General features: G+C 36.4%; 1 protein-coding gene across 2 annotated transcripts in view; it reads right to left on the reverse strand.

Annotated features, from left to right (window-relative positions):
* Positions 1–15,189, reverse strand: part of LOC150087127 (disco-interacting protein 2-like) — a 1,128,863-nt gene that overhangs the window by 241,971 nt on the left and 871,703 nt on the right. For both annotated transcript variants that reach the window (XM_090372979.1, XM_090372978.1), the window contains exon 32: positions 13,884–14,045. In XM_090372979.1, coding sequence (XP_090229105.1) covers positions 13,884–14,045 — 162 coding nt within the window. The remainder of the gene's footprint in view (positions 1–13,883; positions 14,046–15,189) is intronic.

A 15,189-nucleotide genomic window follows, 5' to 3' on the forward strand; every position in this document is an offset into this window, starting at 1 on the left:
CATGCTGTTAATGAAAAACACACTTTTTTATTTAACGAGGCCAAAATACTTAGTGTCCAACATAATTATACGAGACAATTAATTGCCAAAACTGTTGAAATTAATTACATAAGAATTCTTTTAATGTTCATCGACCATATCTAATCTCCAATTCGTGGTCTTTTATGCACATGTGCGAAGAGAAATAATCCCTATTTAAGTTTCATGCTCACCCCTATTCGGTAATTTTCATTCCTGTGATCCCGACATATGGTCAAAAAGCATTGTCAGCTTCAGGAAGGAAAATTGTTTTGCAATTTTTTGATTAAATTCTTATAATTAATTTTTCATTTAATTTTTAATTGCGTTAAATTGATTTTGAATTGTGTTCAATTGTGTTTTTAATTATTTTTTACTGTAATGCAAGATTTTTGATTTTTTTTTTTTTTTTTTTTCGTTTTAATTTCTGGAGAGTATCATACAGAAGTGTTCTACATATCATACTGAGGTAAACTTCTCTTATTCATTTACAAATATTGATATCAATTTAGAACGAAATGAGCATTACAGCTCTAGTTCATACTATGGAAGACTACTATACAAGTTGGAACAGTATTGGCATTAAGAGAAAGTTGCTGTATGGATAAAGGGATGGTTGAGTGGTAAAAGGCAGAGAGTGGTAATCGATGGACACTGCTCTTTGTGGACTAATGTTATTAGTGGTGCCCCCCCCCAGGGATCTGTGCTGGGCAAATTGCTAATTTATCAATGATAGCGATAAAGGTATACAGGGCTTAATGTCCAAGTCTGCAGATGATAAACAAGGTTGGCAGGGCTGTTAATGACAGCAAGGACAGCATACTACTGTAACAGGATATGGAAAAGTTGAGCAGATGGGGTGAGAGGTGGCAACTGAAGTTTAACAATGACAAATGAAAAGTGCTACATATGGGTAGCAGTGATCCCAGAGTAAAATACCAACTGTGTGGTGCTCTACTCAGGGTAGTTGAGAATGAAAAAAAACCTGAGGATAATTGTGCAGTCAGATATGAAGTTTTCTGAGCAGTGCAAAAAGGCTGCAATTGTAGCTCATGGGGTCTTGTCAATGTTATATAGGAATTTTTGTTGCAGGGATAAAGAAGTGATTGCCCTCTTGTATAAGGCAATGGTCAAGCCACCCCTCGTCTACTACATACAGGTCTGGAGGCCTCATTTTAGGAAGGATTTAGAGCTGCTGGAACAAGTACAGAGAAGGGCAAAGAGATTGGTGAATAGAACAAAGGGTTTCCCTTACAAAGAAAAGCTTAAGTTCTACAAATTGCAGCATCTGGAGATTAGGCACCTGCGAGGTGATCTGATTGAGGTGTATAAGGCCTTGAATGGTTTAAGTAAGCTCAATGCTGATGGGATTCTTCCTCTTGCTCAGATTCCACACCCGAGGGGACATAAATTCAAACTGAGGAAAGACAGCTGTAGAATAGATGTGCTGACATTTGCCTTTAGCCAGTGGGTAGCTGATTGCTGGAACATACTTCCATCTATTGTTATGGAAGTTGACAATAAATAAATTCAAGGCTGAACTAGACAAACTTTTGGAGTGAATGGATGATTGAAATGGGAAGGGTTTTTTTTTTTTTTTTTTTTTTTTAGCTGATGCTATATAAGCTTGCTTGCTGGCATCATATGCCTCTACTAATGCTAATGCCGTATTTTTTCTCCCTAAAATTTAATCACTCTCAATTAGACGCTTAAATAGAAAGGGTGCAAGAATATTTGCCGATGCTATCGAGGCAGTGTTAGTTGGGTTGGAAAAGTGCTAGCTTGGGGGGTGGATATACGGACTAATAGATTAACAGTAGTCGCTGGCAGAGGTGAAAGTGATTCTTGCACTGCTTCTTCTGGAGCAGCAGCCTGGAAAACAAGATGCAGGGGATTTCAGAGACTGCTGGGAATCATTACGATACAAGTAAACACATGGGCTGTGTTAGGGTAGCTAAGAATAGTTACAGGTGCATGTATACTTGTATGTACACCAATGATAGAAGTTTGGTAAATAAATTTGGTGAATTTCAGGTGTGTGTCAAAACAACAAAGGCAGATATTGTTGGGATATCAGAGACTTGGGGAGTACAATGTGTAGAGGAAGGATGGACAGGACAGGAAGGGAGGAGGGGTTATGCTGTTAGTTAAGAAATACATAGGAGTAGGAGTGTGCTATAGGCCTAATGACTGATGAGTATAATAAGAAACTATACAGGGAAATAGAGTGGGCCAGTACATCAGAGAGTTTTATAATGGCGGATTTTAATTTCCCAGATATTGACTGGAATTTGTGGGTTGGTCAACTCACACACTAGCAAGGCTTTTGTGGATTTATTGGATGATTGTTTTCTTTATCAGCATTTTCGGGAGGCAACTAGAGGGAGTAATACTCTTGATTTAATTATCAGTAGTGATTCTTCATGCATTAAGAATCTGCAGATAAAGGAACCACTAGGTGGTAGTGATCACAGTGTGCTGAAGTGGGATTTACTCAAAGAGGTAACTAGGTTCAGGAGTAAAGAGAAAGGTTTTTGTTTTCGTAAAGGCAACTACGGAGATCTGAGACAAAATTTAAATTCTATACGGTGGGACCAACTGATGATGTTACCAACAGCAAATTCAAACAGCAAACTGATGATGTTTCCAACAGCAAATTCAAAATGGGAAGCATTCAAAGAATTAATCTTGGAAGCTACTAGCCTTTTCATACCAACTAAGAAATATTGTTCAAGGTTTAGGCCTAAATGGATGTCAGATGAACTAATGATACATGTAGTAGAGAAGAAAAATGAATGGGATACATATCAATTAATGGGTGACACAGAAGCCTATGATAGATATAAGCTGGTCTGTAGCCAAGTCACAAAGGAGGTTAGGCAAGCAAAGGCAGATTGCGAGAAATCTTTGGTAAACGATGCAAAGAAAAGCAGCAAAGAGTTCTTTATTTATGTAAACTCTAGAAGGAAGGGGATGAATCAGATTGGTCCACTGGATATTGATGGTTCAACTGTTGATGATCCTGCTCAGGTAGCTAACAAACTAAATGAATATTTTGCATCGACATTCACACATGAGGACTTATTCAGCGAGGGGAATGCCAGAGGTGTATTCAACTCTGGCAGTAAGCTAGATAATCTTGTAATAACTGGGAGTAAAGTGGAGGAGAAATTGTTGAAGATAAACACAAGAACGGCACCTGGGGTGGATGGGATCTATCCAGTTATATTAAAGGAGGCAGCAAAGGAAGTAAGCAAACCCTTAGCCATAATTATGAGAGCTTCCTTTGACTCAGGGGAGGTACCCAAGGCCTGACCATTGCCTTGTATATGGCAATGGTCAGGCCACACCGTGAGTACTGTATACAGGCATCATTTTAAGAAGTATGTAGAGCTTCTGGAGTGAGTGCAGAGAAGGGCAACAAGATTATTGAACGGAACAAAGGGTTGCTCTTGTGAAGAAAGGCTTAAGTTTTGGAAATTACGGTGTCCGGAGACTATGCACCTGCGAGGTGATCTGATTGGGGTGTACAAAGCCTTGAATAGTTTGAGCATGCTCAATGCTGTGGGATTCTTCCTCTTTCTCAGAATAATTGCCTAAGAGGTCATAAATTCAAATTGAGGAAAGACAGTTGTAGGACAGATGTGCGGAAGTTTGCATTTAGCCAGTGAGTGGTTGATTGCTGGAACAAACTTCCATCTGTCGTTGTAGAAGTTGATAGCTTAAATAGATCCAAGGCAGAACTAGATAAACATTTGGAGCCAGTGGATGGGTGAAATTAGATTTTTTTTTTTTTTTTTTTTTTGGTTGATGCTATATAATATTGCTTTATTGCATCATTTGCCTTTACTAATGCTAATGCTAAATCTTTAAATTTCTTCATATGTGTAAAATTATAAAGTGAGAAAACTATGAGAATACCTCTGCTAGTTGATTAAAAGCAGTAGAGCAGTGTTTAATAACCACTCTCTATCCACAACAGTACCTTGCTCCTAACACCATTCTCCAATTTGATAGATGAATTGGAATAATTTTAATTATATCTCATATTGTGAATATCTTCACAATGAGTTTCCCTGGTATTGCACTACCTCGAATAAGTAACGCTTCCCTAATGGAATAAGACTATTGTTACTTTTTCTTGGTGAATACCACCACCAGATGTCACAGTTTCAAAGTTTTTCGGCCTCTCTTCGGTGGGTGGGAAGGTACCCTGGTGTTGCAATAGTGACAACCCAGTTATGAAGTATAACCCACAATATGAGAGATGCCTGATGGTGTGCACTGATTTAGACTGAAGGATATTTTTACCTAGACTGTGAATGAGTTTACTGACACGAGTTAGTGCAATTTGCATCATTTTTATACGGGAAAGTATATATATATATATATATATATATATATATATATATTTTTTTTTTTTTTGTCGTAGTTGTTGGCGCATCAGCTTATGTGGCCATAATGCACCCCCCAAGGGTTTTGCAGTACTTTTATCCAAGCCGAAGGAGGGATTCGAACCCGCGACCTTTGGGTTGCCAGGCAGGCACTTTACCCACCCGGCTAGCCCGGCGGGAAAGTATAAAATGATCATCTACTCAGATAGATGAATTGGCATCATTTTAATTATATCTCATATTGTGAACACCTTCACAATGAGTTTCCCTGGTATTGTTCTGCCTTGAATAAGTAACGCTTCACCAATGGAGAATACTAAGTTATGCTTCATAACTGAGTTGTCACTAACTGAAATCAGATCCCGATTGGATTATGGTGCTCCTCTTTATGATTCCGCCCGTAAGAGTACATTGAGATGGCTGGATCCTATACAGCATAGCGCATTGCAGATTGCACTTGGTGCTTTTAGGACATCTCCTACTCATAGTTTGTACATCGAAGCTGATGAGCCCCCCCTTCACCTCCGCAGAAAAACGCTGCTTCTAAAGTATGCAGCCCGAATACAAAATTGTGGTCATCATCCTGTTCAGCCATACCTCTTTAATCCACCTCTTCAAAATCTCTATAGAAATAAACCCAGTAAAATAAGACCGGCAGGCTTACGCCTCATTGAGTTAATGCAGAGTTGGAACGTTCAAATTTTCAACAGGCAACATTTAATGAATTACTCCCAACCGCCATGGATTCCGCCTCCTCAGTTATATTTGGATACTTATCTTGACAAATGGGGAAAGAATCGTCTACCAACACTCAATATGAAACAACTCCATGCAAGCCATATTCAGAAATACGTTGATTTTTTGCCCATATATACTGATGGCTCCAAATCACATTCAGCCGTTGGAGCAGCGGCAGTATTTCCCTCTACTATCATCTCAACTGCCCTTCCACCTGAGTATAGCAGCTTCTCCACAGAACTTCATGCAATAAAATTAGCTTTAGAAAACCTGAATCTCAACCCATCTGTAAAATATGTTGTATACACAGACTCTCTCAGCTCAATAACTGCAATGCAAAACTCCTCCTACAAGGCTCATCCTGTGTTAAATCAAATCGGAAGACTCCTATTACAAATTGAAGAACGTCATCAATCAGTGACCTTTTGCTGGATCCCAGCACATTCGGGGATAAAGGGTAACGAACTTGCTGATGAAAATGCTAAAAATCCGTCAACCTTTGATTTAACCTCCAGTCCGGTTCCAGCCTCTGACTACTGTCACATCATACGAACAGCAGGTTTCGCGAAGTGGAAAGAGCTATGGCACACACAAAAGAATAATAAACTCTATCAGTTGAAACAGGATCCAAAGCATTGGCGCTCTAGCACCAAAACAGTGCGAAGAGAAGAAGTGGTTCTTGCACGGGCACGTATTGGACACACATATCTGACCCACCTCCATCTGCTCAGAGGCGAAGATCCTCCTCAATGTCCATACTGTTCAGAAAATTTAACAGTCAAACATATTCTGATTGACTGCCCTCAATATCAACAGGACAGAACATCCGTCCTGTGTTCCCTGAGAAATCTACGAGAACCAATGACATTGCAACATATTATTGGAGATGATGCAAACATCAATGAGTTTTTCTCTTATCTGAAAATAATTGGACTTTATGATAAATTCTAAAATATCTCTGTAAACGCAACCAAGCTGTTATGCCTAAATTATGTTTTTAGCTATGCTTAAATTTTGTGTTTAGCATTTTCATGTGAATAGGCGCATTATAGCCACAGCAGCTTATGCGCCGATAAACCCCCATAACACACACACACACACTAACTGAAATACCAGGGTACCTGCCCTGGTATTTCAGTTAGTGACACCCACCCACCCACTAAAGAGAGGCCAAAAAGTCTTGAAACTGTGCTGCCTGGGTGGTGGTGGTGGTGGTGGTGGTGGTATCGACTGAGAATAAGTAACAATAGTCTTCTCGATTGGTGCTTATTCGAGGTAGTGCAATACCAGGGAAACTCGTTGTGAAGGTATTCACAACATGAGATATAATTAAAATGATGCCAATTCACCCACCTGGGTAGATGATCAGTTTATACCTACATGTATGAAAATTATGCAAATTGCACTAACCCATATGTCAGTAAACTCCTTCACACAGTCTAGGTAAAAATACCCTTTAGTCTAAATCAGTGCACACCATCAGGCATCTCCCATATTGTGGAGTTATACTGCATAACTGGGTTGTCACTATTGCAAAAACCAGGGTACCTGATCCACCGAAGAGAGAGGCCAAAAAAAGCCTTGAAATGGTGCTGTCTGGGTGATGGTATCCACTGAGAATAAGTAACAAGTCTTCTCCATTGGTGAAGCATTACTTATTTGAGGTAGTGCAATTCCAGGGCAACTCATTGTAAAGGTATTCACAATATGAGATATAATTAAAATGATGCCAATTCATTTACTTGGGTAGATAATCATTTTATACATACACATATAAAAATGATGCAAATTGAACTAATCCATATATCAGTAAAATATTAGAAGTTTTGCTAAAATCTAAGAATACAATGTCAAAGTTAATTTTTCCATCCAGTTCCTTTTTAACTATGACTACCTCAGTGTAGCTAATCAGATTGCTTAGACAAGATCCTTCTCCTCAACAAATTCATGCTGTTTTTTCACATAACAGTGGTCCATTGAAGATGATACTGCATTATTTTCCCTGGAACAGATGGAAAGCTTAGGTCTGTGAAAGTTGAGAATCACAAAAACACTATGGCTTTGTGGATGGGGTGGGGGATCTGTCTAATCAATCTGATTAGCTCCTGTGAGACAGTTGTAGTGACAAAGGAAATCGATGAAAAAATTAATTTCATTCAGTTCCTTTGATTTATTTGTTTAGAAACGAGCATTATATTTTGTCCAATATCTATCTACCCTTGAGTTGTTTGCAAATTGCAAAATCTAGCTTAAATTACAGTTGAGTGGTGACAGCTGAGTGTAATTATCACTCAGCAAGGTTTTTGAGGTTTGTAAACTAATAGCTGTTTTTAACTCTGTTTTCTACGCTGATTTCAGAAATGTTATTTGTTTTTTTTCTATCACATACCATTTTTTCATAAAACACTTGAGTTGATGTCATGAGTTGTATTATTGAATATATTAACAAATGACTGACTTCAGTCATTTTTTTCTTGACCTTGAGAACTCCATGTAGCAGTGTTTATCAGTGTGAGCTCAGAGTTTATTTTTGAGGTTATCGTAACAAATTTGTGCTGAAAAGTGAGTAAAATATCTTCATTCAAGTGTTTGAACAACCTAAACTTATTCTGTTCTGAAACATGAGTGTCAAGGTACTTTTTTTACACTCCCACATCAACTACTTCCCAGAAAATCTAGGAAGTTTAAGTGAAGAACAGGGTGAGATGTTTCACCATGATATTAAAGACATAGAGATGAAGTATCAGGGGAGATGGAATGTCAACATGATGGCTGACTACTACTGGATGCTGAAGAGGGACTATGAAGTACAAGGATCTGCAAAGAAAATCAAAGAAACAAAATTTAACCCATCCAAGGTCAGTTTTTAAAATAAGACAAGAGGTGAGTGTTTACTGGACTTTTTACCCCACTGCCATTTTTAATAGTGTTTTCAACACGTATTTAAATATAATAGTAAAAGTAACGTCTTGTTATAATTTCAGTGCATAAATTCTGTCAAAATTAATAAAATTTTGTGAAAAATTAAATTTTCTTTTGTGAACTTTTAAAAAAACCTGACATGATGGAAATGACTTCCATTAACAAATGGAAGTCATTTTTGAATTCAACATTAGAAAATGATTCGGAAAAACCCTTTTCTGAGAAAACATCAGTGTTATTTATCACAAATGAATCTGACCATTACTTTGCTATAATGATTTGTGTTACTCAATTGCATTCAAGAAAAACAACACAAATGAATATAATTAGGGTCACGACAATTATCAATAGCAACATGGATTGTAAACATTTTCTATGTATCAAAATAACTATGCATTTCAATCATGTTCTGAAATTTTCACCTTCTTCTTCTTTTGATGCCATCTCCTACTAGAGGTTGGTTATCACCATGCTGTACTTCTCTCTGTTTCAGGCAAGATGAAAAAGATCCTCAGCTGATCTGCCAGTCCAATTGCAGATTTTTTTCAGTGAAGAAAGTTTCCTCCTCTCCACTCCTCTCTTTCCCTCTATTATTACTTGAAGCAATTTATATTTCACATTTCCCAGGTAGGCAGTTTTCCTTCTCTTCACTAAGCTAAACAATTCACGTTTTCTTCCTGCTCTTTTCAAGACTTCAATGTTGGTGATTCCGTCTAACCAAGATATTTTTAGCATGCTTCTGTAGATCCACATTTCGAAGGCCTCTATTTTGTTCGTGCTTGATATTTTCAGCATCCAAGTTTCAACTCCGTATAATAGTAAGGACCACACATAGCACCTAATGAATTTCAGTCTGATTGACAGATCCAGACCTTTGTGACACAGCAATGTTCTGTGTTTTGTAAAGGCATTTCTCGTAACTTATATTCTTGCTTTTATTTCTGCTTCCAGATCTAACTCAGTATTTAGCCAGCTACCAAGGTATTTAAAATGAGTCACTATCTATTGGAGCTCTGTTCAATAATTGGCTTATTGGACATTTACTCACAGTCATGTATTTGGTCTTGTTGACATTGATTCTTAAACCCATATCAACCCATATTATTACATTTGTTGTTAATACACTCCAAAAGCAATTGAAGATCTATATTTTCTGTGAATACAGCAGTATCGTCAGCACATTGTATGTATATCAGCTGACCATTTATTTTAATTCCTTCTTTAGTTTCGTACAATGGATTTTGGAAAATAACTTCTTCAGAATAGATGTTAAATAGCTTCGGCAAGAGAATACAACCCTGCCTTACCCCTCTTTTTATATTGATCTCATCAGTTTCACCCTCTTTGACACTTACAGTGGCTGTTTGATTCCAATAGATTTCTTTGATGAGTCTGATGTCCCATCCATCAAGATCTAGCTTTGTAAGTGCTTCTATAAGCTTTACATGTTGTACCCTATCGAAAGCCTTTTCAAAGTCTTTGAAGCAGATGAATACTGTCTTCTTGTGTTCTCTACATTTTTGTAGAGAACACGAGAGCATGTCCTGTGCCTAGTCCACTTCGGAATCCAAATTGGGTGTTAGAGATTACTGATTCACATTTTTTGTAAATCCTGTTTTGGATTATCCGTAGCAGTAGCTTCAATATGTGGCTCATCAGACTAATAAGACAAGAATCATTGCACAAGGTGATGCTGTTCTTCTTTGGAAGAGGGATGAAGGAGGACCTCAACCAATCGTTAGGTAGTGTTCCATTTATAAAAAAATTTTGTTGAACATTTTGGTTAGATCTTTCAGATTTTCTTCATTTATAAGTTTCACTATTTCAATTGGGATTTGATCTGAGCCCACTGCCTTACCAGTTTTTGCCACTCCCAGAGCAAATTTTAATTCAGACTGTAGAATTTCAAGGCCTTCCTCCATAGGTATTTCAACATTTACATCCTGTCTGGCATCATCAAAAAGCATCTTCACATAAGTTTCCCACATCTTCTTTCTGTCATCATCTCTTAAAACTAATTGATTCTGTGCATTCTTTGTTGTGTATGGCATCCTTCTGTTTGTATTTCCTGTTAATTCTTTTAGCTTCTTATGTAAATGGAAATTATCATGCCTTTGTTCTAATTCTGCTATCTCTGTTGATTTTTCTAGCATCCACTCTACTTTTGTTTCCTTAATTTTCCTCTTTATAATTTTTTTTTTGATCTGGTGGTATTTAGTTGGAGCACCATTTTTGAACTTCCTTCTTTCATCCATTGGGTTTGGGATCACTTCTGTCATCCACTGCTTTTTTGTAGGTTGTTTTTCATCACTTAGAATTTATTTTCCAGTACTGATAATGATCTTATTAAACTCCTTCCATTCATCATTTACATCTTCAGCTCTTACTCTGTTGTTTAATTTTATGTTCAGCTCTTTACTCAGTTTTTTTTTCACAGTTAAGACCTTGAGTTTTTCACAATTTAATGTGCTTGTCTTATTTCCTTTTCTAATGGATCTCAACCTTGTTTTGATAGTAGCTGTTAATAAGTTATGATTGGAATCAGCATCCGCACCAGGGTAAAATGCTAATTTATCAGTATGAAGTCAATCTGATTTCTAACTATAATCCCTGGTTTGTCTTGGGGGAATTCCCAAGTATAGAGCCATCTGGCAGAAGTTTAAACCATGAGACTATTATCATACTCTCCTCTTGACAGAACTGTATGAGCCAATCTCCTTGCTCATTTCATAAACCCAATACAAAATCATCCACAATGTCAATTACCTTTCCTTTGCCAATTTTGGCATTAAAGCTCCCATGATGATATATACTTCATGTTTTTTAGTTACTTATGATGTCTTTCAATTGCCTGTAGAATTCTGCAATAATATCATCACTCTTATCCACTGTAGGTGCATATACACCGAGTGATCACTGAATTATGACCACCCTTATGAAAATTGAATGCGACCAGTTAACTACGTGAGGTACGAGAGTGCACAGTTAGTTGACCTACGTAGCATAGATAAGGTGTCAGTGGTTCAGTAGGTAGTAAAATTCCGAGCGGTAAAAGAAGGATTTATTGGACTTTGATAAAGGACAGATTGTGGGAGCTTGACGAGCCGGTGCCTCGATTTCCCAAACGGCTGAACTGGTGGTGGGGTGTTCAAGAGCTGCTGTTGTTAAAGTATACCAGGACTGGCATCAAAATGGTCAAACAATGACCCAATGGCAAAACTGCAAAGTTCAGCAAAAGGTTGATGTTAGAGGTGAGTGCCGGGTCCAATGACTCGTACAGGCAAACAGGCACAGCACTGTTGAAGAGTTGACTACCCAATACAACATGGGCAAACCTGGAACAATATCTGGAATGACTATGCATTGCATGCTCGCACGTATGGGCTATACCAGCAGATGACCCCACGGCATCCTCTCCTAACCAAAGTTCATTGGCGTAAAAGATTCTCCTGGTGCAAAGAGAATGCAAGTTGGATGTTAGAAGACTGGAAGAAGGTGTGCTGGTTGGATGAATCACATTATTTACTCCACACACAGTGGATGGTCGTGTATGGATTTGGTGTCAACAACAACACGAGGCTCTTCATCCATCATGCATAGTATCAAAAGTGCAGGCTGGTGGAGGCAGTTGTATGATGTGGGGCATGTTTCACTGGCAGGAACATTCACTGGTCTCTGCTATCGTCAACTGCTTGTTGACTGTGTAAACTCAGCTATGTTACAGTTTTTCCCGAATGGTAATGCTGTCTTCAAGGATGACAATGCGCTGAGCCATCGGGCACTTGATGTGCAGGAATGGTTTGACGAACACAGTTCTGACTTCCAGCATATCAATTGGCCTTCGAACTCCCCCGATATCAATCCCATTGAGCACTTGTGGGACGCTATGGAAAGGCATATCAGGTGTCTGGATACACCAATCACCTCCATACCTGCAATGATAGCCACATTACACACAGCTTGGTTGGCCATACCTCCCAAACGTTTCCGACATCTTGTTGAATCAGTGCCAAGTCAGATAGCTGCTATACTGAGGGCAAAAGGAGGACCTACGAAGTATTAGGTAGGTGGTCATAATTCAGTGATCACTCAGTGTATTTGTATCACATTAACATTAACTGGGTTACCTTGCAGTTTTAGCATAATGATGCAATTCGAGTATGGAATAAAATTAGCTACTGATTTCTTCAGTGAATAGTGGATCATAATTCCCACACTGTATTGTCACCTGTCCCAGAGTAGTATAAGACCATACCATTGGAATGGCAGATTCCTGAGTTAGCCCTCACCTACTTTAATGTTTATTAATAATACTGATGTAGGTATCAAACCTCATATCTAAGTTTAATAATGATACAGGGTCAAGATGGGTGGGTAATGACAGTAATCAAGGTATGCTATTACACCAAGACCTGGATAAATTAGGCATACGGACTGAAAAATGGCAAATTATTCTTTGTTAATCATGTTGTGAAGAATAAGTTTATTTATTTTTAGTAGTGGAAAACGTGACCAACTTTTTTCCTACATTTACAGGTTCATGAAATTATCTGAGTGAATACTTATGTTAACGAATGTAAATTAAAAAACAACTTTCTTGCACAAGATGCTCAGCATGAGCTGAAGTGTGTAACACATTAGTGAAAAGTTAGAACAATGTTTTGGCTTGTTTAAAAAAGATAGAGATTTCTAATGAAAAAATGGTAACACTAAGTTATCGAAACAAAAAAAGTGGAGAAATCAGAACTAGTAAAAATGATTTTGATTCGGAAATACATACTAGAATGTTTTAATAAGGGAAATTAACCAATGAAAGCTGTTTATGTATATTTCAAGTTACTGAAGTTATAGTAACACAGTGAAGCATATCCCTCAGTATATAAAAAAAAAAATTATAAAAATTCATTTTGTTAAGGAAATGCAAGTAAAAGTAAGTTTGAAAAAAAAAAAAATCATTTCATGATAAAAAATACTTACATAGGAGCTTGAAAATAGAAAATCAAATATTAATTTTGGAAGACAATTGTTTCCTTGAGAGTTAAAAAAAAAATTAAAATTTAACTTTATTAGATAAATTTAAAGGAATCTGTAATTATTATATGAATGCTTTGGAAGAAAATCAATAACAAGCTGCTGCACTTTTCAGAATTATATTACCATCAATGAAAAAAATTATGGTTTTTGGATATTCTTAAATTAGCGAAGAAAAATTATTTAGATGGAATTTTCCCAAATACATAACAAAAGTAAGATATTGTTGAGTACAGGATTATTTACTGATAAAAAAAAAAAAAATTCTAAATAAAATGTTAATTTTATTTAGAATTTATTTGAGCTTACAGGTGGCAAATTGCTCTGCATTAAAAATGACCTAAGTAATTAAAAGAAGTAATTTAAATCAGCAAAAATCAGTACGTTTGTCCCTCTATACTGAAAATGAGATTTTCGGGGGACAAAAAAAAAAAACATTAGTTTGAAAGAAGTGATGGAAAAATTTATTTCACAAAAAAGAAAACAATTTCAATATAAAATTTGTATTTTATTAATTTTTGTATATTACAAATAAATGTGTTTAAATGTAAAAATTGAAATATGTGGATAAATCAAATGCAGATTTGCCAATGTCTTTTTTATTTGAAAACTGGGGTTGTGAAAAATTTTTGGGTGCCTTAGCATTCAAAGCTGCCTATGATAATAAAAAAGCTTAAAAATACTATTAATGTGAAGCTTTAATCACACTTATGTTGTTTTAAGAAATGTGCTAAGATAGAAACAAAAATAAATAATCATAAAATATTTTATCTTTCTTACCTTAATACCTGCCAACATTCCAGTGGTGCTAACACTGAAATCCAGATAAGCAATCATCTCTGGTGTTGGAGCTCTATAAATGCTAGTTAACTTTTTTTTTGGAAGATCATCAGTATCCAAAATCAGAGGCCAGGATTTAATATCTACAACATTGCCTGCTTCCTATTAAAAAAAAAAAAAAAAAAAAAAAAAAAATCATATTCACAGCTGAATGAAGCAAAATAGTTTCAGAGCATCAAAATTTACTTTAAGACTGATAGAATGTTTCATTTTCTTCAACCAATCAGATAGTGTGATGCCTAGCATAATTTGAAAAGGTCTAGAGGGTTGTTTTTCCATTAGAAATTAAGATATTACTAGTGCTCTAATTTATATGTTATCATTTTTTTTTTTATTTTTATCTTTCTGCCCAGTGACAATATTGTAAATGCAAAAATAAAATGCAATATATGTGACAACAATAATTATTTATTATAGAAAGTTTTTCAATTAAAGTTATTGCAAAGGATGACTTTTATACACAGATAATTTAGAAGCGCTCAAGTGGCTGCAAATTCATATTTTTGGAGGGGGTATGGGAGGGATCAAGCAGATATATAACAAAGTAAGTATTGCTGGGTACAGGATTATTTACTTGTAAAAAAAAAAAAAAAAAAAATGCTGAACTTTACCAGTTGTTATAGACTCTAGATTGCTTTTTTATTTTTTCCATGTAAAGATATCATTCTTCTTTTGTGCTCATTAATCATTTAGGCATTTTTGATTGCAATTATTAGACAAGTTCTTTATTTCCACTGCAGTCACAGTGGAAATAAACACCAGGTCTGGTGTTGATGAATGAATAATGTTCAATGTTGAGTGCCAATAAGATGATATTTGTTTCTATTTTTGATTGGACAAAGAACTCCATCCATGTAATAGTGTTCTGGACAAACTTTTAAGACAGCAATCTGGTGCTAGTATCAATAGCTCCATGTTTTTAAGAATCCATGCATAATACAATAACCTTAATTCTCACAGAAGAATAAACCTGCCTTTTCAGAAAGTTGTGCTAGTATTGCAGTTCTTTAAAGCAGATGGCCTTTCCGAAAGCTTAACCGATAATTTGTTTAAAAGATGACACTGCTATGACAGCGTATTTCAGGAATAACTGGTCCCTTGTTAGATAGCAGGTGGTTTCTAGTGACAACACACAGGGGGGGAAAAAAAACAGGTTTAAAGAATTAGTCCACTATATAAGAAATCAGTTTAAAAGTTCTAATATAGCTATTTAATATAGCTTTAATAAGTTCTAATTAAGCTTTCT

This window comes from Mastigoproctus giganteus, chromosome 4 (assembly GCF_048544385.1).
Source record: "Mastigoproctus giganteus isolate SK-2022 chromosome 4, ASM4854438v1, whole genome shotgun sequence".
NCBI lineage: Eukaryota > Metazoa > Arthropoda > Arachnida > Uropygi > Thelyphonidae > Mastigoproctus > Mastigoproctus giganteus.